The sequence below is a fragment of the Diorhabda sublineata genome, chromosome 9, assembly GCF_026230105.1.
Source record: "Diorhabda sublineata isolate icDioSubl1.1 chromosome 9, icDioSubl1.1, whole genome shotgun sequence".
In the NCBI taxonomy this organism is placed as follows: domain Eukaryota; kingdom Metazoa; phylum Arthropoda; class Insecta; order Coleoptera; family Chrysomelidae; genus Diorhabda; species Diorhabda sublineata.
In genome coordinates, this window is record NC_079482.1 from 25,416,648 (window position 1) to 25,444,273 (window position 27,626).

Genomic DNA, 27,626 nt, shown 5'->3' on the forward strand with positions numbered 1-27,626 from the left:
ATTGCTATTATATATATAATTGATAAATAAAAAAAATGTTTCCGCCCGGGATCGAACCGGGGACCTTCCGCGTGTTAGGCGGATGTGATAACCACTACACCACGGAAACTATATTTGTTTATAACATTATTTTTTTTAAATTCGATAAAAAGATGTATAATAATGTATTATTAATAAATAATATAATAAGGTAATTATCTTTTCACTTATAAATTAAGATAATTATATAAATTTGTAGTTCCAGATAAATATAATTAATATATTTATATACACTGTCAAAAAAAGCGTCATCTGTAGAATTTTATTCATACTACGAATTTGATGTAGTTTAAAGCAGTTTCATAAACTATAGAAAACTTTGTTATCAACTTTATTAGAGAAGTCAGTAAAAAATAAATTCTGTTATACCGACAGAAAATAATTGTCGCCACGGAAGTGAACAGTCATATATTCTGGAACATTACAATTTTTAAGTGCATATTTAAGTGAAGACGGGGTGTTAACAAGCTTTTTAGTTTTTCTTGTATTTATTTCCACCCATTTGTCTGGTATAAAAACATATTTTGGGTGAATGATCGACAAACCATATTTATTTGATTTACGTCGTGTCTGTGAGTTTTGAAGGAGGCCATCTTTGCAATCTCTAGTAGAGGTCTTCAGCTTGCGCTTTCATTGTCTGGTGGGATACCAGTATTTATTACAGACACATTTCATCAAATGGCTTTAAAACGAATTAATAAGGTACGTTAAAGTATTAAGTTTCAGTGAATAAATGTAAGATTGTACGTGCATTATTTAAAATGTGTTTTTAACATTCATCGAACGCCCTTAACGATTTCGTGAAGTATAAATGTGAACACTTTTAGAACAACGTTTATTGTGTGGAAGATTGAGTTTCCTTGTCCTAATTTCGTTGAAAAAAAAAACGTGCAAGGTTCTAATCTAATATTTTTTTTTTAATGAAAATCTGTCATACGTGACAGGATCGGAATAATTTAGAACTTATCATTTCAAAAATCTTTCCGAAAATGCCGGAATTTATAAATAATATTACACCCAATTTTTAAATTTATAGAAATATAAACTTATTTTCAAGTGGATATGAAAAATTTTTGTGAAATAGTGTTATTTTTACGCCACTAATATAGATTTCACATGGATAACCTCACCATATTAGGCCCACAACTTTCAAGTGTCTATAATTAACTACAAAGGTATTTGAAATAATTGATTTCTCACTTGTAGGAATTACAAGACCTCGGCAGAGATCCTCCGGCACAATGTTCAGCAGGTCCTGTTGGAGATGATTGTAAGTGTTTCGAGAATTAATTTCACAGTGGTATTTAACAGAATTGATTTTTTTCGTTTATTACAGTATTTCATTGGCAAGCCACAATTATGGGACCAGTAAGTACCATTTAGTTATATTATCCTTTGATATTAGTCATACAAAGACGTCCTTTGAGGTCATTGACATTTTTTTACATTTAACAAAGTGTTGCAAGGTTTTGTTTGATAATAATTTACTGGAAAATGTTCATTGTGTATTTTCTGTTGATTAATCGCAATTTTTTTTGTTTACTTATAATAAATTTTGAAATTTTTGTAGAAACTCAAAGAGGGTGAATCATAACCTGTTTTTTAATATTTAACAGAAAATAAAACAGGTTTTCAAAAAAAAATGTAATCATATATGTGGTAAATTGATTATTTGACAATTTTTTTCGTTAATTTTCGAAATATTCCTTATTTTTTAATTTAATTCTTTAATTCTTGGTATCAACCGTGAAAAATAAATTCAGTATTATGTGATGTTGATAATTTTGATTTTCTTTCAATGATATTTCAAAAATAAGTGCTTTTGATAATTTTTCCAATATTAACTTTTAAATAAATGAGTATTTTTCGAAAATTTTCAATATTGTACCTTGGTGATTTTCCCTTCTGAAATTATTATTTTATCAGTGCTGCTATCTACAGATGGGTTATTCTCTATGAAGAGTTGGTATACAAAGTGTTATAAAAATGCGAATCATTTTTTATAGCAACACCTCCATGTGTTGTTAGGAGTTTGAAACTGTTTCAAAATATTTAGTGCAGTGTCTGCATTTTTTAAACAATATGTTGAGTTGTAAGTTCAAAAATGTGCCAGAAATGCTCATGAAATGTTCGAATCTGTTGAAGTTTATGACCTAGTAACCTGAGGATTGTTTACATCAAAATGAGCACCTAAAATGTGGAAAATTGTTGAATTTTTAACCTAAGACTGTTTACAAACGCAATGAGTGACTCGGAAGTGGAAGTTAGTCAAATGTTTAACGTAGTAACTTTGGAGACTGTTTACAACCAAAATGAGGACCTAAAATTTGTTTACCAACTGGAATATATGGCTCAGAAGTGGAAATTAGTCAAAGTTGATAACGTAGGAACTTTCAAGACTGTATACAACCGAAATGGGCACTTCAAACGTGTAGTTTGATTAAATTTTGAACCTAAGACTGTTCATACCTGAAGTAAGCGGCTCAGAAGTGAACATTAGTGAAATTTCTTATGTAAGACTGTTTACAAATGAAATGATTGAGTCAAAAGAGGAAATTAGTCAAAGTTTATAACGTAGGAACTTTGAAGACTGTTTACAACTGAAATAAGCTGCTCAGAAGTGGTAATTAGTGGAATTTATGATAAAAAGACTGTTTACAACTGAATTAAGCGGCTCAGAAACTGAAATTAGTCAAATGTATAAAGTAAGAATGTTTTCAATCGAAATGAGTGGCTCAGAATTGGAAATCAGTCAGTTACAGATAACAAACAGAACCAAACAGATTTATTTATCAAAATTGGTAGAGATATTGAAACCCAGGACTAAGGATCTGACTATGAGACAGTTAATAATAGTTTAAACTCAAAACAATCGAGCATCGAAGTCATAGTCATTGTGTGAGGGAATATTGAGATCAGATATGTAAATTCTAAATTATACAAGGAGTTACTGAAACATTTGAAACATAGCATGTGAAGAAACTAACCTAAAAACTTTTTCACTATAACAATGGACTTCTTCAATATTCACTCACTACTGGTTTGTGAAGTTTTGGCTGAAATGAAAATGTTTTGTAGCAATTTGTTGTTAGCCATTTCATCAGATATTGGTTGGGAAAAGTGCCATGAAGTTGGAATTTCTGGAACTTTTTTTCTTGGAGTACTCTTCAAAAACTATTTGTGCGCCAAAAATTTTGGCTACAGCGCCTGGACTAACAGTTGGGGTACAAATATTAATGAAAACCTTGATTCAACATATAAATTCTTTGATGATGGACCTCCAATTATTCCATATTTAACATCATTGGACTATTTGTCGTGGGGTTACTTTGATCTATCAAAGACACCTTCTAAGGGAAATAATTTTGATTTATTCTTGTTTTCGTTTAAGTTTATTTGTGATAAGAAAAAATTTCTACAGATTGGTTGACGTTGTATGAATAAAATATTATTTAATAATTTTTTCAGCCAGATAGTCCATACCAGGGCGGAGTATTTTTCTTAACAATACATTTCCCTACAGACTACCCCTTTAAACCACCAAAAGTGGCGTTCACAACAAGAATCTATCATCCTAACATAAATAGTAATGGTAGTATCTGTCTCGATATATTACGTTCGCAATGGTCTCCAGCTCTTACTATTTCAAAAGGTGAGTAACCCCCAAAGATTGTCAATTTATTAAATCGCCCGATTTCTTTATATAATTTTGATTATCTATTCACGGGATATACAAAAAAAAATAAATTCGATATGTGTAGTGTAACTTTTTGTTATTTTCAGTTTTGTTATCAATCTGCTCACTGTTATGTGATCCGAACCCAGATGATCCATTAGTACCAGAAATTGCTAGGATATACAAAACCGATCGGGAAAAATACAACGAGTTAGCGCGTGAGTGGACTCGCAAGTATGCTATGTGATGGCCCGGCCCCTTCGATCCACATCTCACACATTAGAAGAAAAACAAAAACAATTTATTTAATAATACATAAAAAAAACAAAAAATATCAACAAACACACCGGAGGGGATCGGCCAGCCTGTAATTTTTCACAATTTGATAATAAATATAAACAAAATTGTAACGTAACGCTTTTTGAAGTTTCGGGTTCCGCCACAACAACTTTTCATATTTCAGTCGTCTCGTTGCCTTTACCGCCACACTCAAACTGATACTTTTTACTGTTAGATAAATTAATATGTAGGTACTTTGACGTTCAATTAGGTGTATTATATTAAATATAAATATATATAATTTGAAAATTATTTTTTTTAGTATTTCTGAAAAAAAAAATTCGAGTTTGTACGTACATAATTAAATCTGTAGACGATTTGTAAGTAGTCAGTTTTGTACGAAAAAATCTTTATCCGAATGGATAAATGAAAATATAGTAGGAAGTAGATTTTTTTTCGAAAAAAGAAAATTATATTTCGTTTAATTTTACCACCATCGGCTGGTCAATTGAAACTTCTCGAGGCTCTTCCAAATAATTTTGTTCCCGATAATTTATTTACTTTATGATAATTGAAATGTTCGATAGAAACAAATGTTACTTCAACTCATTAAATAATATTTAAAAAGTGACTTTGTCGACTTTTAATTTATTCAATATATATAATTATTAAAATTGTTAGTTATTTTTTTTTTCTATTTTGTACCTTTGTGTTTCAAATTACCGACCATATATAAAATTCAATCTACCCCCTATCCGGTTTTTTTCACTTTCATACTTTTTTTTTTTACTACTATTCGATTCAGTCAATTCCTATAAAAACAATTTATAAATAACCCCGCGGGGGCTAATAGCTCAAATAATATAAAAATCTAATCACAAATCTATGAAAAAGTTCAGCATATTAAGGCCGTCATACACGTTACGGTACAATGAATCTTCACGTGTAGTATTCCCTTCGAAAACTATTTTTAACCTCACTTTTTAGTACCTCGTATTATCAATTTCACTAACAATAGTAATTACGATTTGTATAAGGCCGGCACACACGTTGCGGTGCCGCTAACTCCACCAGTGTGATTTTATATTGAATTAAAAGTTTTATCGCGTTTATTAAAAATATGGTAGTGATACTAAAGATACGGATGATGCGGTTTATTTGCCGCCGTGCAGTAGTGATACGATACCGTCGCGTGTGATCCGGCCTTGATATATATACAGTTTTTTTTATTTCAATCACTTTTTTTTCGATTTAAAGTTTAGATACACGTTTTCATGTGGTTTAAATTCATTTTTTTCTTAATTGGAAATTATAAAACAATTATTTGAAACACAAAGGGTTATAAAATTAATTATTACACGCCTAGTTTGTCCAATATTTAGATGTTTATAATCACTTACAGGATTAGTCAATCTCCTCCAGGATTTTTTTTAATGTACCGTACACTTTTTACTCCCCCTTAATTTAAATTATTCAGTGTAAAATATGAAATCTTCTTACTTGATAAGGAAACTTAGGAATATTTGTTATATATATTTTTTTCTCGTAATTGAAACAGGACACATTAAATAATAAAATCCACTGGAGTGTCTTTTTTCTTCTTCTTTTTTTTTAAGTGTTTTGTGATAGTGAGCGAGACTCTCGAAAATTTTTTTTATATATAAATATATATAGTGAATTTTTTTTGTCGCTTATTTGGGACAATAAAACGATGTATGTTATTCGAAATGTTTCGACACCCGAATGTCTCTCGAAATCCACTTTTACTGTCACGACGAATTATTGTCGGAGAAGCAATAGAAAAGGGCTTAACATACAGTTTAAATTTAGGATCTAATATAATAATAAAATTATTAAAACTGTTGTTTGATTTTATCTTCAACCCACGTTTATAGCAAACCACAATAGTCCCGTCGAAAATAGTACCATAACTGCGTTAAGGTGGTTAACTACGAGAATCATTTTTCGTTTCGTATATACCTCGCCGTACGGCAGAGACGCGGTCCGGTCGCGTGTGTTCCGACCTTTATCCATCTAGGTATTCCTTAACCTCACTTTTTCGTACTATTAATATCCACTGTATTTAAATTTAATCGTTTGTCATGAAGATTATCCTACTTATTTAATAGTTTTTCAAAATATTTTGAATTTTCCAAATTGCATTGAGAAAATATTTCATATAGTTGTCAACTTAAGTTATAAAACTATCATAGGCAGACACACACGTACCTGCACCGCAAATCTCTCCAAGTCCACTTTTACAGTCACAAATTGGGTTATCGTGGAAAATTATAAAAATGACAATAAAAACTTTGAATTTTTTTTGATATAAACAAGTAAGTATTTTTACCTCTATTTCTATTAGTTAATAAAATAGTTTCCGAGTAGTATACAGGTTGTTTGACTTATATACACAGAAATTTTTTGGATGGTTGGAGAGCTCACGGGTTAGTTTTTCCCAATAAACCCTGTCCTAAGTATTACAATAGTTTAGATTTTTTCCAGAATCACCTTTTAAATTATTTATGCCAAGAAGCAAATCTTTGGATAAGAAAAAACTAGATTTAAAATGGTTTTTTGCAATGGATTCAAAAGTTGTCAAATTTTCACTGTTATAAGTTTTCTTTTAATACGAATAGTATCAAGTGATCATTTATTTAGCTTAAGGATACATGCGATGCGTTTTGATGATTAAGAAGCAAAATTTTGGGTCATTTTCGAAAAACCTGAAAAAAAAACTAAACTACCATAACACTTGGGTATAGGGAGTATCGGGAAAATCAAGTACATCAGAATTTCTTTGAAACGTACTTATATTTTCATAATTATTAATTTTATTTTGTATAGAAAGTGAAAAAATTGAGATTGAAACTTGACTTTGAACTAGTTTTTTATATAAATAACTACTTTTACCTGTTTTGTTAACAAGTTAACGATATAATCGCCTTTAGTAAATACACTTCCTTTGGAATCTATTTATTAAATTTACACTTTAATAATAATTTTATTTTATTTATTCGTATGGGTAGGGTAAAAAAAATGATGAGAAAACAATTAAGAATGGTTTTAATATAAATAAGTACTTTTACCTCTTGCAAGAAATTATAACCCGGTATATTTAACAAATTACATCGTTAGTAGACGATTTTTATGAAATACATAATTTCTCTGTAATTAAACTAACACACTTCTTGTGTTTTACTTTAATAATTAACACAAAAACGAACAAAAAATAATCTATTGCATGATTACGCAACCTAACCCCATTTTATTGACATTAGTGGTCCGGTGTGTTCCCATATTGAGTGTATTCCACTAAGAATTCACGGCGCCTGAAATACTCTTGAGCGTTCCACATAGCGACTACGATATTTACAAATTATAACACAACCTCTTAAATCTTTCGCTTTATATTTATCTCAATGATTAAAACGCCTCGTAATCAATCCCACTTGGGTTTATGATTATAACGCTTTGGGCTAAGTGGAACGCACTCGTTGACATCTATCAGTATCTAAAATTAGCATAACCCATAGATATGAAGATTTTTCGGAAACGATGACCATCTGTCTGATTGATCCCCTATCAGCTGATTGTGGATCCTAACCCAGACCGAGATTTGAATCACAGTTCTGAACATTAGGTGTAATTACATATATATATGAAGAAATAAAAAAAATAAACATTTCCTATTGTTTATATTTCTTTAATTTTTTAAATTTACTGATAAAAGATCGATGTTTTAGCAGAGTGCTTTGTAAATTTTAAAAAAATTGTTTTTTCTTGAGAAGTTGAATTTTTGCACCATGCATTATTTTCAAATTTGAGCTATTGGTAAAAAGAGTATCCATTTTGATATTATCTACTGGTTTCTTATTGCTGTTTTATTGAAATATAAAAATATTAATCAACTATTATAAACCACAGAATGTTCAATACCACTTGCAGTCTCAAGTCATATTTTATTACGAAGTTGTTTTTTCTGAAATAACCCTTGTTGTTGGCAAATAAATTGCGCTCATCAGTCTTTCAGTTTCTAGTTTTTTATCAAAAACAAAAAATGAAATTAAAAAGATTCATTACATCTGACGCAAATGTGTCTTTTATGTAAGAGAATGCTCAAGACTACCGCATAAATACTCACAGCAACAAGGCTCCGAGTATTTATGAAGAGGAAGAAAGAGCGATGTTTCCAGATTTTGATAACAAAACACTTATTACTGAATTTATTAAATATTTTCGTGTCAATCAAGAACAATTACATATCGTAGAACTTGAGTGGGGAATATATAATAAAACTGCCATCAGAAAGGCATCCAAAGCCATATCACGTGAATAAAAAGTTGCTTGTCACTTTTATTGTATAATGCACAATAACATTGCACTGATTCAAACAATAATTCATTTTTTTTGAGATTTTGTGCTTTGTGTGCGTTTATAGCAGACCATGCGCTTAGAAATATTGAAAATTGAGTTTGAAAAGCCAGAAAGCTGATAATTTACATTTTAGACCAGCCTTAGTCAATTAACCTCGACAAAAGTATTACTGCAAAAAATTTATTACCTTCTTGAACAGATGGAATCTATTATTAGCTAACCCCAAAAGAAATATCCCCAACATATGAAACTGAGGAAATAAATATCATTAACTACAAAGTTTGAGAAGACAAACTATTATTGGCATTTGTTCTAACGGTAATAATAAAACAGAATGTTACAGTAACTAATTCATTATTAGAATTAATAGTTATTTGTTTGATATAAATCGAAATAAGATACAGTAATTGTGCTTTAAAAAAAACCAAACTCGATGTTCGTAATAACATTAAAGTAAAATAATACTTTCAACACTTACCCTTGTTCTTTTATCTCGGAAAAGAGGAATATAGAAAATAAACACTTAAGGTTCACAATTTATTCAAAATATTTTGTATGCTTAAAATAATTCGACATAGTCTATTTTTCACCTCCTTCTGATGCTGGCATGGACCTAATGATATCACTGTCTCCTGGATCGGTGATAGACATAGCACACACCCTGAAGTATTTTCCACAAGCCGTTCCTAACTCGACGTTGTTACCAGAATAGTGATGTACTCCAGTTTTGGCTAACATGGCGTAATATTCAATTTCTGATTTTCTAAGTGGAGGTGTGTTGTTAGAAATGATGATAAGTTTCGATTTACCTTGTCTTAAGGTCTTAAGTGTCTGCTTGTAACCTAGACAGTATTTTCCGGATTTCATTACCAAAGCCAAACGACTGTTTATACTCTCAATTGCCTTTTTCTGTTTCTTTTGAGCAACCATTTTTGTTAATTTACTAGTCGCAGATTAGCAGAAATACAAAAATAACCGTGAATCGGTCGAGAACCTCAACAACACTTTCCGATGAATCGAAGAAAAGACTTCAACCACGTTGTGAAAGATTAATGTATGTAAGTTGGCAATATAGTTTCCGTTTATACCAACCGAACTGTCAGACATATTTTAAAACTATTAGTTCTATGGTCAAAAATATCTTACTACTATAATATAATACTATCTGGTATATATTCAAATATAGTAACAATAGCTGAAATTTGTATAAATACAAAAAATTTTCCGAATTATAATCACATAAAGTCTGTTTTTACATAAGGTTTTAAGAAACCTGAATCACACCACTAGAAATCACTACGTAAAAATTCCCAAAATAGAAGGAATGCCAATGAATAAAATACTTTTGTTAATTTTTTTAGACAAGAACCGTTTCTATGTTCAATAAAACAACTACGAACGAAGTTCATTATATGTTCATATTGCTGTGTAAATCTGACTATTATTTAACCAATCAGGAATCTCCAAAATTGCCAATTTAAATCAAAATCACTCTTCCAAAGGTTAAAAACAGTGTACAGTGAAATTTTATTCATAGAAAGATGTATTTTTGAGCAAATCGTATTTATTTTTGAATAAAATAACACTTTGTTTCAAAATAACATTTTAAATTATACATACAAAAAAACGCAACTACAGTGCCAGTCAATTTAAAAATTTTATGTGGAGGTTATATATTGTTGTCGAATACTGTTTCTAGAAGAATTGTTATTGTTTGAGGATACTTTATTTAAAAAAGAATGTCAAAACTAGCAAAAAATCCAGCTATGGTTCTTCAAGAACTTACCGTGAAAAAATGTTTGGGACCTCCGAATTTTGAAATTGTTCATAGTATAAGTGGTACACATGAAAATAGATTTGATTATCGAGTTAGGGTAGCTGGTGTCGAAGCTATCGGAACAGGTTCTTCAAAACAAATTAGCAAACATGATGCTGCATACAAAGCTTTAAAAATGCTAGAAGAGATAGGAATATACGATCCAGTCGAACTTCCCATGGAAGAGTTTAAGGCATCAGCTATGCAAAAACAAGCCGGATATAGGATTGGTAGTCCTAATAAATTATCTATAAATTGTATTGGTAAGTTTGTTTTACTTCATATTAGTGCATTGTAGTGTAAGTGTAGTTTATAAAGTTGAAGTAAACGATTGATTTTTGTAAAAGCGTTTTGAAAATCAATAAACTATCAGTTTTCACTGATGATAAACTTGATTAATTGTATGTTTCGTTGGATTTTGTTCGACTTAAAACGTTTCAGGACCTCTGAAAGATCTATGCATGGAAAACAAAATAGAAGATCCTGTTTTTACTGAAATATCCGATGTAGGGCCACCACATTGTCGTGAATTTACTTATGAATGTTGTATAGGTTCTGTTAAAACAATTGCTACGGCTAATACTAAAAAAATGGCGAAACAACTGACTGCAAAGGAGATGTTGGAGAGGTATTTTTTTTAGCGTAGTAAATTTCGGAGTATTTTAAAATCTATGCCTTAGATTGAAATATATTCTTCCAACTATTAAATTAGAGGCGCCGCGTAAAACTGAGGAACAGAAAACTTTAATGCCTTCAGAAAGAGATCTTGCCGCTCTACAAAAGTATAATGAAGCTTTCTCAGATGTAGTACCAGACAAAAAAGTTAAAGTAGATGACTTTGCATCCGTGTTCAATAGATTGATGCTTGAATGCAAAAAAACTAGAGAAGATTTCAATGAGGTAAGTACTACGAGTTTTTTTGTATGTTCATATTTCAATGTTATCGCTTTAAACAAAAAATTTAATTTTTTCTTAAATAACTTTGATTTTTTTACTCAATTTATAGAAAGATCGTAACAAATACACGTTAGTTTAGCGTTTTCCAAGTCTTGGAATCCATTTATAAATATTCCAGATGTCAAACATCAATACTTCCGGTTTTACCATTAATTGGAACTGTTGACTTCCTGTTTGGCTTTTTTAACTGATTTTTAAACATGAAACGAAAGGTTTTCTTTGAGGTGCTATTTTTAATTGATTGGGGGTAAGCTGAAGGGGGGGAAAATACGTTTTTATTAACATTCAAATTTGAAATTAGGTTATGTTAACTATAGTTTCAATTAGGTTTTGTTCACTTAGGTTAAGTTTCTTCTAGCTTGGATTACTTTAGCTTTAATTAAATTAAGTTAGGTTTACTTTACCTCAGGCTTGGTTATTTTAATTAGCCGAGGAAGTTTTGTGTCTTGTAATTCATAAATCCAATTCAAAAAACCAATATGGAAGTCAACTAATCCAATTATTGGTACAACGGGAAGTACTCAATTCCGATATATTGGACTTCGGAAATGGGAAATTAACATATTATGGTAGTTATTTCCGATGTTTTCGACCAATGCAAACATCTGATTTTGAAATTCAGTAGTGTAACATTTTTGTGGTAATTTTCGTTTCCCTCCGTTGGCAATAAAATTTAAATTGTATACTGTCAACATATTTGTTAAAACGTTGCCAAATCAAAATTTATTGTACATATTTTACGAATCATCTGTGATTTTAATATTATTTTAGATTTAAAAAAATTTTATCATTTGAAATTGAATTAATTTTATTATTTTCATTGCAAATAACATCCCTTATTTTGATAATAGATAATTTTATAGTTATTTCGTTTATTGATACATAGCAAGTAAATTTAGGGAAATGAATTTACTATTGGCAACGTCGCGTCGTGCTGTCAATTGCATCGGGCATCCATTAATATCAGTATAAAATAAACAGTGGTAGAGGTAACATGTCTTGTATGTTTATTTGTTTTCGGATGTAAATAACGTTTTTTTAGTATTTCGTAATTTTTTAAGGAATTTACTGAAATATCTGCAGATTCTTTGGAAAGAATGTTAAAAAAATTAGGTTTGCAACATGTAATTTTTCCAATACAAGAACAAGAACCAATTATACTGGCATTGAGGATAAATTGTGATGTACCCTTTGCCACAATGGCTGTTGGTAGAACGGAAGAATTAGCTAAATCTGAAGTGATAAATAACACTTTCAAAATGCTTGATTGCTTTATTAAATAAAAAAAAAAAAAACATTGTAAATATGAGTTTAGAATTTGTTTTTTTTTTGTGGTAAATCAATAAAAATAATTTGAAAAACCATCATTAGCTCAATTCTTTTAAACCTTTTTTCATAAAATCGAAATCCTCTACTGGTTTAATGTACGTGGTATAATTTTTATTGACATCATTGTCTGAGGATGATAATTTTCATACCAAAACGTGGATCAATGTGACTGTGTTGTGATAGTGTTAATTATGAATATAATCTACAACTAAAATGAGAGTTTCCATTAAAAACTTGTTCTACTCACCCCAATCGGATATCATCAAGTACGGACACCTATAAAGGGGTAGGTAAATAAAATTCATTTTTTTTGCAAAAATTACTGTTTATTAACTTGACTAGATAATCGAAGTTAGATCATAACTATGTGGTTCGTATCAACAATTGAAACCATATGATACGTATCCCAAAAACACCATTAATTAAATAATGAAATTAATTATTTGATGAGATTGACGACACAACTATGAATATTTTATAATAAAAATTTCAAGCATTAACACATATTGTTTCATATGGAAACTACAGATTTAATAGTATTTATAGATCAACAAGATCAGTTGGAAATTAATGATGAATTATTTATCTCAAATAAATGACAATTTAATATTTGAAATTATTCTCCTTTTCGCACTTTTGAATGCGAGGTTAGGTTAAATATATTACATTGTTGTCACGTTGCAATTTTTTTTCCAAGTGATGTACAATGATATTTTAAATTTATTATTATAACTTACAATTAAACTAATAAAACATTATGGTAATAAACCTGAATAGAATAATAATTAATTATTCATGATATAATAATTCAATATTGATAAAATACAAATTGATAACGTTTCAAAATGTACTGACACTATTACTTGATTTTGATAAAAATAAATCTGTCAACAGCGACGACGCACGAGTACCAACGTTTAGAATATGATTTCCCTAATATATGAGTAATGATTTCATATGCAATTTGGATATTAAAATTTCATTTTATAACTGCAATTGTTATATGTGTATTAATAACAATAAAAATGTTTTTCTGATTTTTTAAATTATAATCCCCTCGCACCTTTTCATTAATTTTACGTTAAAATGTTTTACATCGTTGCCACGTTGTATTTTTTTCCTATTGGCATATTATTATTTTCAGTTAAACTACTTAAAAATTGTAGTAATCATTATAAAAAGATAAATATTATTCATAAAATTATAATTTGTTATCGATAAAATACAAATTGATAACGCTTCAAAATGTACTGACACTATTACTTGATTTTGATAAAAATAAATCTGTCAACAACGGTGACACACGGATACCAACGTTTAAAATATGATTTCCTTAATAAAATGAATTATGATTTCATTTGCAGTTTGGATATTTAGATTTCGTTCGTTGGCTGCAATTGTCATCTTTTTATTAGTGTCAAAAAACAATACATTAATATAAATCTGTGTAATTTTATACTGCAAATGATAATTTATTGTGATAAAAACGAGTTTTTATGGATCTTTTTGATATATTTGAGGTTAATTGTCAGTATGTACACTTTTTAATTATTACTATGCAGTTGTTTATGTAGAAATAATATTTTTAGGAACACTAGAGTCTGGTATGAAACTTAAGAACAATTTTTTGTTCTGTTGAGCCTTTGCACATGAAAGTTATTGTTAAAAATGTGTTTTTTCAGTATTTTTAATCGTGTTCAGTAATATATCTGAATGTTTTTAATGATTAACGAGAATGAGAAAGCTTAGAAAGATCTTGTTGATGCGTAAAATTTTTTTGAACAATTGTAGATATGCTTGAAACTAATGTTCCAATTAACATAGTTAATAAAATAAAAAGAGAAAATGTAATTTGTACAAAAAATTTATTTTTTCAAGTACACAGTCTTCTGAAATTTTCTATTCGCTACAATTATTATGCACTTAAAAAATAAAATTCGAGTTACAAGTTTTTGAAAGAAAAATTTATTTCCTTGCAACTGGCACTTGAACTTAAACAAAAATACAAAAAAATCTTTGGCACTTTTTAAAATTAATCGATTTACATTTAAGTCTTTGATACACCACATTAAAATTATGACACGCTTTCGTTCTCTTATACAAATTCAGTTCCGGTACTGTAGGTCTCAAAATGTCTCATTTAGTGATAACTGCCCGCCATAAACAAGATTTTTTGATTGTTTTTCATTTTTGGGTTAGAGGGCACATCAAGATTCTGGTAGGTCCTGTTTGAGCTACTCTAGAGTTATTTTTGTATCGGCTGTCTATCTAAACCACCAATCCTTTCTGTCTTGGTGCTTCTAACGTCGAACCCCTAGTTGGATCAGATCCACCTCAACGTCTTTATCCATTTCTAGAGCATTTATCTTTTGAGGTGGGTACCGAAAGATGTAATAACTGTACCAAGAGTAGATTAGATGCAAATTGGTAGCGAAACAACCCAACCCGTTGTTGTTTTAATACACGGTCACCAAAACAAGTTGGACCTTGCAGTTTATCAGGTGTTGAAGGTTTTTTTTGCACTCTAGAACAAACTGTTACAGCCTTTATGTCAGTTCTGTTATCTGAATGTTCATCACAGCAAATACTATGACTTGGATGTTCTCCAAGCGGTTTAAGTTCACTTATTTTGAAGTGTCCATTGTTCTAAACTATTTTAAGTGCTGAGGATTTAGTTTATTGCGAGCAATTATCAATAAATACAAAATAGTGATAATAAAATTTATATATCCGGTGATATGATTTCGTTTTTGAATATAGAGCGTACAGTTTCCATTGAAACACCATATAAACAATCACATTAAAAAATTGAAACGTAGAACGATTTAGGGATAATATTTGAACAACGTTGCCGGATTTTGTAAGTAGTAGAGATATCGAGGAAATTCAAAACAATTTAATATCAGTTTTTCTAATTACAGTTTTATATATTTCATTTAAACGATTTGTGTTTGAGCTTAATTTGGTTATAAAAAGTATTGTCAGACATCAAAATAGTTACAATTATTATTTATTTGATTTATATGCGAGGACAATGCACCGTTTCGATCATATATACCTATGAATTGGAACGAGATCTCTGCCGGTTAAATTATTGGAGTTTTCGTAGTGGGATTGTGGCAAAATTAGTACACTTTGTGTCTAATTTTGCCACAATCACACCAAGAAAACTCATATATGTATATATATATATATATATAAATTGTTCGAGATATGTTTAGATATATAAAAATTATACACTAAAATAAATAATACAAAAAATGTACACTAACCTAAATAATAAATCACACGTAAAATAAATTCCAATACCTACAAATCTCCTTCGATGTTGTTAATTAGAAATTGTCTACTATAAAATTGACAAAATATAATTTTCCGAACCGCTTCAAACTGGTTATATCTACTTTGAGGAACAAAATCAATTTTTAATATTGAAATCACGTGATTTTAGAGTGTTATTAGTTCGGTGATTGGTTTTGCGTATAGTTCGATGGTTATAACATTGTGTTCGACTACAATAATTAATTTTGGCAACACTGTTTAATCAGCAAACGTTCTGGAAACTTGACAGTATTACAGTGTTGACAGAATTAACTATGAAAATTTCTTGTTTTGTCTTTTATACCGAAACGATTTTAAGTTGAAATAGTTTTAGTTCAATATATACAAGGTGAACAAAAATTATGTACATTAATTAGTAGAATTGATTATAGTTATAAAATTTGTTTCCCAAAAAATAAGGAAGAAACCACTTTTTTTTAATTTTTACCCCTTTTAATGGGGGTGGTATTAGTAATATTTTGATGTAATAAAAAGTAATTAATTTTATAATTTTTTGAGTTACCTTGTATGTTTTGAATTCAAATTCTATACTAAAACAAATTCGTTTCGGTATAAATGATTAACAGGAATTTTCCACGTATTTGGCAACATTGTAGTCAATGTTTCCACATTTATATTTAGTCAATGTTGCCAGATTTGAACTGTAGTTTTTACCACTTAAAAATTGAAGGTTTTTATACGAATTTTAAAGATTTTATGACAAAATTGTGTATTTATTAAATTTTCTCGAATATATTTTTTAGTTATTATTTTGAAATATGACTTTTTTGTTTATAAATTGGAAGAAATTCGTTAGAAGAAGTACGGCAACACTGTTTATTAGAATATTTATAAGGAAGGTGATGACATGACAGCTGAGTCGCATTGATGTCAACTTGATTTGTTTTTCCCTAGATTTAGGGAAAAATTTGTTATTTTCGTAATTTTAAATAAATAAAAAAGTCGATAAAAGAAAACGCAGTAGACAAATTCTAAAAATTATTTGTAGATTTATGCAAGCAATCATATTTAAAAAGTATTGTTGTGCGTATTAATTTTTTTGTTTAAAATAATCTGTCACTATTTTTTTTTATAGAGAAAATTATTAGATTTTCAAAAAATAATCACACCATAATTGACTTAATTAAAAAAACAATTATGCTCACAAAAAGTCTTGTTTTTGTTGATGATTGTATAGTTTTGATACTTAGAGCCCTGATATAGCATTCTTTTCCTCTGCACTGCTCAATTTAGGATGTTTTTAGACAACCACATCGTTCAAGTTGTTTAAATATGGAAATATTGGGAAAAAATACTAGTATTGCATATACAGGGCGTCCCAATAAAGCTCTTAACAATAAAAAATTTTGAAAATAACAATTAATGTTCATAAAAAAACGTTTGATCGAGATTTTTTTCGAAATAGGAGATTTTGGTTGTATACAAAATGGTCTTATGATGTATTGAGCCCCGATATAGCATTCTTTTCCTCTGCACTGCTCAATTTAGGATGTTTTTAGACAACCACATCGTTCAAGTTGTTTAAATATGGAAATATTGGGAAAAAATACTAGTATTGCATATACAGGGCGTCCCAATAAAGCTCTTAACAATAAAAAATTTTGAAAATAACAATTAATGTTCATAAAAAAACGTTTGATCGAGATTTTTTTTGAAATAGAAGATTTTGGTTATATAAAAGTTGGTCTTATGATGTATTGAGCCCCGATATAGCATTCTTTTCCTCTGCAGTGCTCAATTTAGGATGTTTTTAGATAACCACATCGTTTAAGTTGTTTAAATATGGAAATATTAGGAAAAAATATAGTATTGCATATACAGGGCGTCCCAATAAAGCTCTTAACAATAAAAAATTTTGAAAATAACAATTAAAGTTCAGAAAAAAAACGTTTGATCGAGATTTTTTTTGAAATAGGAGATTTTGGTTGTATACAAGATGGTCTTATGATGTATTGAGTCCCGATATAGCATTCTTTTCCTCTGCACTGCTCAATTTAGGATGTTTTTAGACAACCACATCGTTCAAGTTGTTTAAATATGGAAATATTGGGAAAAAATACTAGTATTGCATATACAGGGCGTCCCAATAAAGCTCTTAACAATAAAAAATTTTGAAAATAACAATTAATGTTCATAAAAAAACGTTTGATCGAGATTTTTTTTGAAATAGAAGATTTTGGTTATATAAAAGTTGGTCTTATGATGTATTGAGCCCCGATATAGCATTCTTTTCCTCTGCAGTGCTCAATTTAGGATGTTTTTAGATAACCACATCGTTTAAGTTGTTTAAATATGGAAATATTAGGAAAAAATATAGTATTGCATATACAGGGCGTCCCAATAAAGCTCTTAACAATAAAAAATTTTGAAAATAACAATTAAAGTTCAGAAAAAAAACGTTTGATCGAGATTTTTTTTGAAATAGGAGATTTTGGTTGTATACAAGATGGTCTTATGATGTATTGAGTCCCGATATAGCATTCTTTTCCTCTGCACTGCTCAATTTAGGATGTTTTTAGATAACCACATCGTTTAAGTTGTTTAAATATGGAAATATTAGGAAAAAATATAATTATGGTATATACAGTGCGTCCCAATCGAATTGTGACAATAATTTTCCAAATATGAATGCTTTGTTTCTATCAAATCGTAGTTGTATAAAAAAAAATATATAAAGCAAAATATTCCTATAATCGAATTTTAATTAAATACACGCTCGATAACATATTTTTAAATAAATACCGGTTATTATTTGTGATACATTAAACTCCAAAATTAAAATTCTCCTTTTAACTAAACCACAGTTGACATTGAAGTTGTGTGCAAGGGAGATCTGGGCATGTGGAATCTCAATAGTTCAGTCACCGTCACAGCTACTTGCACTAGACCTTTACCTTCTAATACGTCTGCAGCGCAACATAAAAGATTCTGAAAAAAAAAACACTTTTACTTACACACATTCCTCTATAAAAAAATATCTGCTTCGTATAGCAGGCGGTTTATTTACAGTATTTCTTCGAAATAATTTCTAGAAAAGTCTATTTATCAATTTCGTTCGTTACATTATATTCTAGAACTTCGCAGAATTTAATTTAGATATATAAATGGGTTGTGTAAATTAGTTAAGTGATAGTGATAAGTGAATTATTATGAAGTAAGTGTAGTGTATAGTGTACAAATAAATCAAGAAGGAAAACAACGGACGACAAATCATTCTCCGCTAAGACAATGCGACCTTTCATATTTCAGTTGAAACGAAAACGTTTTTTGAAGGTCGAAAAATCGAATTGGAGTCATGAAGACGAGGAGGTATTGGAAACGGTACAGTAGAAAGATTAGGGAGCTGATGGGCTGGAAGTCGGCGAAATCGGAAGGGTGGATGCATGGTTCGGAGAGAAAAAAAAGCCCGAGCTGCTGGACCTGGCTTTGACCACGACATCTATATCATTTGGGGGGCAGGATCGAGGAAGGGGGAGTAGATGGGGGAAGTTATTGTTGTTGTTATTGTTAAGTTGAGGAAAGCTCTAAAGTTTAAGGGTACAAAGGTATAAAGAGGGAGACGGTGTGGACCGGGAAGTGTTGAGGAGATGATAATCTAGGAATAAACGAAAAAAACGAATAAAGGGGACATAGTTGTGAGACTGAAAGTGAAGGAAACAATCAAATTTACCACGGAATCGTCTCAATCCAATAAAACAATTTTGTAAATAGCAAATTTATTCATGTAAAGCTATTAAATACTGACATATTTTCAGCTGCTCAGAATTTATATATATATAAAAAAAAATAAACGAATAAACTTTAAAATTAAACGAACAATTCTTAATAAGTGGTAAACAATATTTAATTTTATAATTTTAGAACAGAATCACAGTTAATATTCCTGATGATACAATTTTTTGCATTTCGCAGTAAATCAAAATATATTTAACGTGTTGTACATTATATTTATCCTACGACACGCTCTGTTGCAGTATAGGTCGTTGGAAAATGTATCGGAACGTGAATATTGACTGTACTATAACTGGCTATATATCGTCATGAATATTACTTTGGAATTAAAGTTGATATAATAATAATAAAAAAAAAAAACGAAAACAGTCTTTGATTTTTCTTAATACTGGAAATTATAGTGACTAGAATGTCGTAGATAGAAATAGAGGGCTAAGTCAGTCAGTAAAACTGACTTTCGCCTTTTTATATTTATTTATCGAAGAAAAATAGTAAATTAAAATAAAGATCGGTGCGTGATAAGTACGTGAATATTCCTCGCACGACGTATCGTCTGTCTTCTCGTTTTTTTTTTTCTCCAAAAATACTTTTTAGTATTTTTCTCTCCTAGATTATCAATTAATGTTTAATTTTATCCAATTTCCGCATGGCGGGTCTCGAAATTGTCTTATAAATTCGAACTTTCGTGGATCCGGATACATCTTTCGATGTTAATATTCTTCTTTTTGTGTATTTGGCTTTATACGCGAATATGTTTTAGTTTACTATTTTTCTTCGATAAATAAAATGTAGGTACTTAATTAAAACAACAGAAAAAAAAATTTCACTGCATTGGAAGTATCTCATAAACGTTAAAAATAATCACAAAACAAATTAGATAATACTAATTTCGATTAGGGAAAAGTTGTTGGCCTCTTTCTATGTCTGGATGCAGGGAAACGATGAGGCGGACCCATTCGCAAGACTGGGATCGACGATGGGCCCAAAACCCATCCTCGGTGTACCTAAATCGGGTGTTTCAACGGTCTGCTTGCAAGGAGGGCTTGGTAGAGATGGTTAGAGTCACCCGACATAAGACAAGCAAAGGGGTAGATAGATGGACCACACTAAATAATTTCTCCAACTAAATAGGGGCGAAATCCGACCGGTGACTAGATTTTTAACCGAACAAGGTCATCTAAGACACCTAATTTTCGATTGGATTCAATTCCAATTAGCATTATCTAATTCGTTAAATAACTTTACCCGATTAATTTAGCACCGAATATTTCATTTTAAAAAATGTTCCGAAATATATTCTACTAAATCTAAATTCTAATTTTCAGCATAACCAATGCGATGTTTTACAACCTAACATAGAGGCACTAATAGTAAAATCACATCGTTTTTTTAATACATAGCAAAATACCTTTATGTCTCTATAATAATAATAACAATAAAAAAAAAATAAAAACAAATAAGAATTTTTGGAACCGTTCGTGATATTCATACTGAACACTCCCAATTACACTGTCTGATCAAGTTATTGTAAACCTCCAGTATCTGAAGACGATATTTGGGTTGTCGAAACGCTCATATCAGAGTGTTGGTGTAGAACGGTGTGTTCAGTAAGAATAAAAACAAAATGTAGAAGATAATAATGGTAAACAATCATGTAACCGAATAACCTATAGTACGAAAACTATTTAAAACGAAAATCTAAAAAAAAATGAGGGCAAAACAGAATTCGAAACGTTGACCATAATCTAGATGGAAGGAGCAAGTGAAAAATAGCTGATAAGAAATTAGAAGATTGAGACCGAAACGTAGACTAAAATATATATGAAAGATGCCAGAATAATGATGATAATTAAGAGAAATAAGAAAATATGAGAAATAATGGGCAAAAAGGGGCTGAATTCTTATTGGAAGAAACAAACGAAGAAGGTTTTCGATAACCGGTTTAGAAGAAGTAAAGAAGAGGGAATAATAGACAAACGAGGCCAAAATAAAGAAGAAAATCTCAATGGAAGGATCAATCGAAAGAGAATATCGAAAGAATGATGATTACAAATTGGAATATATTAAAAAAACATGAAAGAAAGGAAAATAATAAGACATAAGGAGGTCAAAAAGTAGTTAAAAATTCGATAATAAATTTGAGAAAGTTAAAGAATAGTATAGATAAGGGAATAATTGTGAAAAGGCACCGAAACCTAAATGAAAATATGAATGGAAGAAGCAATGAAAGAAGATAACCAGACGAATGATGATAATAATGAGAAATAAGAAAATATGAAAGGAAAAGAGACCAAAATCTCAATGGGGAGGATCAAGTGAAAGAAGATGTTAGAAAAAAAAAGAGAGAAGGGAAAGCAACAGACAAAACGGGTCCAAAATATAGATAAAAATCTAAACAGAAGAAAACACCGGAAGGAATAGTTAAATAGGCGACAAAATGTAGAACAAAGTCTCAATGGAAGGATCAAGTCAAAGGGGATGCCAAAAGAATGAAGATAATCGAGAAAATTTGGAAATAATGAGCAAAGGGAGGAATGTAAAACAATAATTAACCAATAGTAGACCAAAAACTGAATTCGATAAGTAAGCGGAAACAGAAATCAAAAAAACAAATATTGAAAACAAAAAAAAAGGTCCTGAAGGATAATGATGGTCAAGGAATAGCAAAAACATAAACAAATAATCAGCAGGACTCAACCATCCATTTCAAAGGAAATGAATTTTGCATTAGAGCCACTAATACATTTAAAGAAAAAAAATCTGCAGAGGAAATGATCCTATATCAGAGCCATTCGAGAATTTTACTGCTTTTGAAACAACATTCCAATACAAGCTCTGCAGAGGAAAAGATCCTACATCGGGGCTTAATAAAATCAAATTTCTGACGCCAGAGTAAATTAAAATTTGATGTGGAGAGTATAAATAGAAAATATCCTTCGGAAACTTTGATCGGTATACTAGAATGTAGAAAATCTTTCCGAATAGATGAGAAAATTTTACGAAAAATAATGGACACGGTCATAAAATCGTTTCTCCAGAAATTGGTTAACGAAAAACAATTAATTTCGGTATAGATGATCGTTTTTATAAACTTATCTAATTTTTGTAGTTGGAAATGGAAAAAAAAAAATAAAAATAATGATGTTAACTCTAAAAACCGCTTCCAGTTAAAATATATATTCGTGTAAATTAAATTTTCGACTATAATATAAATGGAAATATACATAAAAAGGAAAACTCATCCTTAATGGAATGTTAAATTATCTTAATTTCATATAAATAAAAAAAAAACTTAATGGAAATCCTTTGGAAAATAATTGACAAAAAAAATACAAAAAGTAAGTACATTTGTTTTGTATTTTGTTTATTTATGGAAATTATTTAAAAATAAGATTAAATACCAAATTTGTCAACAAGAAAGTCACCCTAATTCGAATACCAAAGGGTTTAAAACGTTATAAAAAAATTATTAAAATAAAAAAGTATTTTTATTATAAATCCTTACAACTTTACATGTTTTGATTGGACACCATGAACAGACTGGAGGCTTTTGAGGCGTGGATCAACCAAAGAATTTAATACGAAGAATCATTTTGACATTTACCAATTAGTAGGTTGAGTTAATGGACCATCCACCATATAGACATGATTCAACACTCTATGACTCCTTTTTGTTGCAACATATATCGAAAATGAACTGTGGAATTCAACAATTTGCAACAAAAGAAGAAACCGATAGGTCAGTTGTTGGTATATATCAGCGGCAACGATCATTTATGTACCAGAAGTCATCGAAACATGTCAAAGAAGAATCATTTTGACATTTACCAATTAGTAGGTTGAGTTAATGGACCATCCACCATATAGACATGATTCAACACTCTATGAGTCCTTTTTGTTGCAACATATATCGAAAATGAACTGTGGAATTCAACAATTTGCAACAAAAGAAGAAACCGATAGGTCAGTTGTTGGTATATATCAGTGGTAACGATCATTTATGTACCACAAGTCATTGAAACATGTCAAAGAAGAATCATTTTGACATTTACCAATTAGTAGGTTGAGTTAATGTACCATCCACCATATAGACATGATTCAACACTCTATGATTCCTTTTTGTTGCAACATATATCGAAAATAAACTGTGGAATTCAACAATTTGCAACAAAATAAAAAACCGATAGGTCAGTTGTTGGTATATATCAGTGGTAACGATCATTTATGTACCACAAGTCATTGAAACATGTCAAAGAAGAATCATTTTGACATTTACCAATTAGTAGGTTGAGTTAATGTACCATCCACCATATAGACATGATTCAACACTCTATGATTCCTTTTTGTTGCAACATATATCGAAAATGAACTGTGGAATTCAACAATTTGCAACAAAATAAAAAACCGATAGGTCAGTTGTTGGTATATATCAGTGGTAACGATCATTTATGTACCACAAGTCATTGAAACATGTCAAAGAAGAATCATTTTGACATTTACCAATTAGTAGGTTGAGTTAATGTACCATCCACCATATAGACATGATTCAACACTCTATGATTCCTTTTTGTTGCAACATATATCGAAAATAAACTGTGGAATTCAACAATTTGCAACAAAATAAAAAACCGATAGGTCAGTTGTTGGTATATATCAGTGGTAACGATCATTTATGTACCACAAGTCATTGAAACATGTCAAAGAAGAATCATTTTGACATTTACCAATTAGTAGGTTGAGTTAATGTACCATCCACCATATAGACATGATTCAACACTCTATGATTCCTTTTTGTTGCAACATATATCGAAAATAAACTGTGGAATTCAACAATTTGCAACAAAATAAAAAACCGATAGGTCAGTTGTTGGTATATATCAGTGGTAACGATCATTTATGTACCACAAGTCATTGAAACATGTCAAAGAAGAATCATTTTGACATTTACCAATTAGTAGGTTGAGTTAATGTACCATCCACCATATAGACATGATTCAACACTCTATGATTCCTTTTTGTTGCAACATATATCGAAAATAAACTGTGGAATTCAACAATTTGCAACAAAATAAAAAACCGATAGGTCAGTTGTTGGTATATATCAGTGGTAACGATCATTTATGTACCACAAGTCATTGAAACATGTCAAAGAAGAATCATTTTGACATTTACCAATCAGTAGGTTGAGTTAATGTACCATCCACCATATAGACATGATTCAACACTCTATGATTCCTTTTTGTTGCAACATATATCGAAAATGAACTGTGGAATTCAACAATTTGCAACAAAATAAAAAACCGATAGGTCAGTTGTTGGTATATATCAGTGGTAACGATCATTTATGTACCACAAGTCATTGAAACATGTCAAAGAAGAATCATTTTGACATTTACCAATTAGTAGGTTGAGTTAATGTACCATCCACCATATAGACATGATTCAACACTCTATGATTCCTTTTTGTTGCAACATATATCGAAAATAAACTGTGGAATTCAACAATTTGCAACAAAATAAAAAACCGATAGGTCAGTTGTTGGTATATATCAGTGGTAACGATCATTTATGTACCACAAGTCATTGAAACATGTCAAAGAAGAATCATTTTGACATTTACCAATTAGTAGGTTGAGTTAATGTACCATCCACCATATAGACATGATTCAACACTCTATGATTCCTTTTTGTTGCAACATATATCGAAAATAAACTGTGGAATTCAACAATTTGCAACAAAATAAAAAACCGATAGGTCAGTTGTTGGTATATATCAGTGGTAACGATCATTTATGTACCACAAGTCATTGAAACATGTCAAAGAAGAATCATTTTGACATTTACCAATCAGTAGGTTGAGTTAATGTACCATCCACCATATAGACATGATTCAACACTCTATGATTCCTTTTTGTTGCAACATATATCGAAAATAAACTGTGGAATTCAACAATTTGCAACAAAATAAAAAACCGATAGGTCAGTTGTTGGTATATATCAGTGGTAACGATCATTTATGTACCACAAGTCATTGAAACATGTCAAAGAAGAATCATTTTGACATTTACCAATCAGTAGGTTGAGTTAATGTACCATCCACCATATAGACATGATTCAACACTCTATGATTCCTTTTTGTTGCAACATATATCGAAAATAAACTGTGGAATTCAACAATTTGCAACAAAATAAAAAACCGATAGGTCAGTTGTTGGTATATATCAGTGGTAACGATCATTTATGTACCACAAGTCATTGAAACATGTCAAAGAAGAATCATTTTGACATTTACCAATCAGTAGGTTGAGTTAATGTACCATCCACCATATAGACATGATTCAACACTCTATGATTCCTTTTTGTTGCAACATATATCGAAAATAAACTGTGGAATTCAACAATTTGCAACAAAATAAAAAACCGATAGGTCAGTTGTTGGTATATATCAGTGGTAACGATCATTTATGTACCACAAGTCATTGAAACATGTCAAAGAAGAATCATTTTGACATTTACCAATCAGTAGGTTGAGTTAATGTACCATCCACCATATAGACATGATTCAACACTCTATGATTCCTTTTTGTTGCAACATATATCGAAAATAAACTGTGGAATTCAACAATTTGCAACAAAATAAAAAACCGATAGGTCAGTTGTTGGTATATATCAGTGGTAACGATCATTTATGTACCACAAGTCATTGAAACATGTCAAAGAAGAATCATTTTGACATTTACCAATTAGTAGGTTGAGTTAATGTACCATCCACCATATAGACATGATTCAACACTCTATGATTCCTTTTTGTTGCAACATATATCGAAAATAAACTGTGGAATTCAACAATTTGCAACAAAATAAAAAACCGATAGGTCAGTTGTTGGTATATATCAGTGGTAACGATCATTTATGTACCACAAGTCATTGAAACATGTCAAAGAAGAATCATTTTGACATTTACCAATCAGTAGGTTGAGTTAATGTACCATCCACCATATAGACATGATTCAACACTCTATGATTCCTTTTTGTTGCAACATATATCGAAAATAAACTGTGGAATTCAACAATTTGCAACAAAATAAAAAACCGATAGGTCAGTTGTTGGTATATATCAGTGGTAACGATCATTTATGTACCACAAGTCATTGAAACATGTCAAAGAAGAATCATTTTGACATTTACCAATCAGTAGGTTGAGTTAATGTACCATCCACCATATAGACATGATTCAACACTCTATGATTCCTTTTTGTTGCAACATATATCGAAAATAAACTGTGGAATTCAACAATTTGCAACAAAATAAAAAACCGATAGGTCAGTTGTTGGTATATATCAGTGGTAACGATCATTTATGTACCACAAGTCATTGAAACATGTCAAAGAAGAATCATTTTGACATTTACCAATTAGTAGGTTGAGTTAATGTACCATCCACCATATAGACATGATTCAACACTCTATGATTCCTTTTTGTTGCAACATATATCGAAAATAAACTGTGGAATTCAACAATTTGCAACAAAATAAAAAACCGATAGGTCAGTTGTTGGTATATATCAGTGGTAACGATCATTTATGTACCACAAGTCATTGAAACATGTCAAAGAAGAATCATTTTGACATTTACCAATCAGTAGGTTGAGTTAATGTACCATCCACCATATAGACATCATTTGGCACCTTCATTGGAGGAACTCGGAATGTATTTCCAAAAAAAAAAAACAATAATAGTTTTGTTGAAAAGTTACTTTTTATGATGATATGAAAATATTTTTTTTTTTATATTTATATCGAAGACTTTCTTGTTAACAAATTTACTTATCTTAATTCGGTGGAGGATATGCGATCAACATAGCCAATGTTCCGAAGAAGATGGCTAACAAGAGGAGTGAGACTGTGGTGTCTTGCAGATTGGGGCCCTTGACAGTCGCCGGTCGAAGTTTGGGATCAAAACGGCAGAGTTGGTTCACGGTATCGACTAGTCGTGGTAAACCTCTTCCCCATAATGCTTCAGTCACATCTAGGCTACTGCAAAGGTGTTCCTGCAAACCAACCACAGTCTCACTCACT

The 27,626-nt window shown here is 30.2% G+C and overlaps 4 protein-coding genes and 1 non-coding gene across 6 annotated transcripts in view; 2 read left to right on the forward strand and 3 right to left on the reverse strand.

Annotated features, from left to right (window-relative positions):
- Positions 1 to 36: 36 nt before the first annotated feature.
- On the reverse strand, positions 37 to 109 carry Trnav-aac (transfer RNA valine (anticodon AAC)). The gene has a single exon. It is a non-coding gene; the product is annotated as a tRNA-Val (tRNA).
- Positions 110 to 401: 292 nt separating this feature from the next.
- LOC130448628 (ubiquitin-conjugating enzyme E2-17 kDa) lies at positions 402 to 5,575 on the forward strand. The gene is made up of 5 exons (XM_056786068.1): positions 402 to 741; positions 1,246 to 1,309; positions 1,376 to 1,407; positions 3,508 to 3,691; positions 3,823 to 5,575. Exons 1-5 carry the CDS (start codon positions 718 to 720, stop codon positions 3,960 to 3,962), a joined length of 444 nt encoding a protein of 147 aa, XP_056642046.1. The 5' UTR covers positions 402 to 717; the 3' UTR covers positions 3,963 to 5,575.
- A 3,319-nt stretch (positions 5,576 to 8,894) lies between these two features.
- On the reverse strand, positions 8,895 to 9,425 carry LOC130448702 (60S ribosomal protein L30). The gene has a single exon (XM_056786178.1). It carries the CDS (start codon positions 9,299 to 9,301, stop codon positions 8,951 to 8,953), a length of 351 nt encoding a protein of 116 aa, XP_056642156.1. The 5' UTR covers positions 9,302 to 9,425; the 3' UTR covers positions 8,895 to 8,950.
- A 417-nt stretch (positions 9,426 to 9,842) lies between these two features.
- On the forward strand, positions 9,843 to 12,508 carry LOC130448860 (RISC-loading complex subunit tarbp2-like). The gene is made up of 4 exons (XM_056786409.1): positions 9,843 to 10,450; positions 10,629 to 10,815; positions 10,868 to 11,087; positions 12,206 to 12,508. The coding sequence occupies exons 1-4, from the start codon at positions 10,111 to 10,113 to the stop codon at positions 12,425 to 12,427; spliced, it is 969 nt and encodes a 322-aa protein (XP_056642387.1). The 5' UTR covers positions 9,843 to 10,110; the 3' UTR covers positions 12,428 to 12,508.
- A 284-nt stretch (positions 12,509 to 12,792) lies between these two features.
- LOC130448765 (leucine-rich repeat and calponin homology domain-containing protein) overlaps positions 12,793 to 27,626 on the reverse strand; it is a 33,307-nt gene continuing 18,473 nt past the window's right edge. The window contains exon 10 of one of the 2 annotated variants that reach the window (XM_056786274.1): positions 12,793 to 18,743. In XM_056786274.1, the coding sequence (XP_056642252.1) occupies positions 18,609 to 18,743 (135 nt within the window). In that variant the 3' untranslated portion in view covers positions 12,793 to 18,608. Of the gene's footprint in view, positions 18,744 to 22,834; positions 27,599 to 27,626 lie in introns of those variants that run through there. The other variant, XM_056786273.1, reaches the window with a different exon arrangement.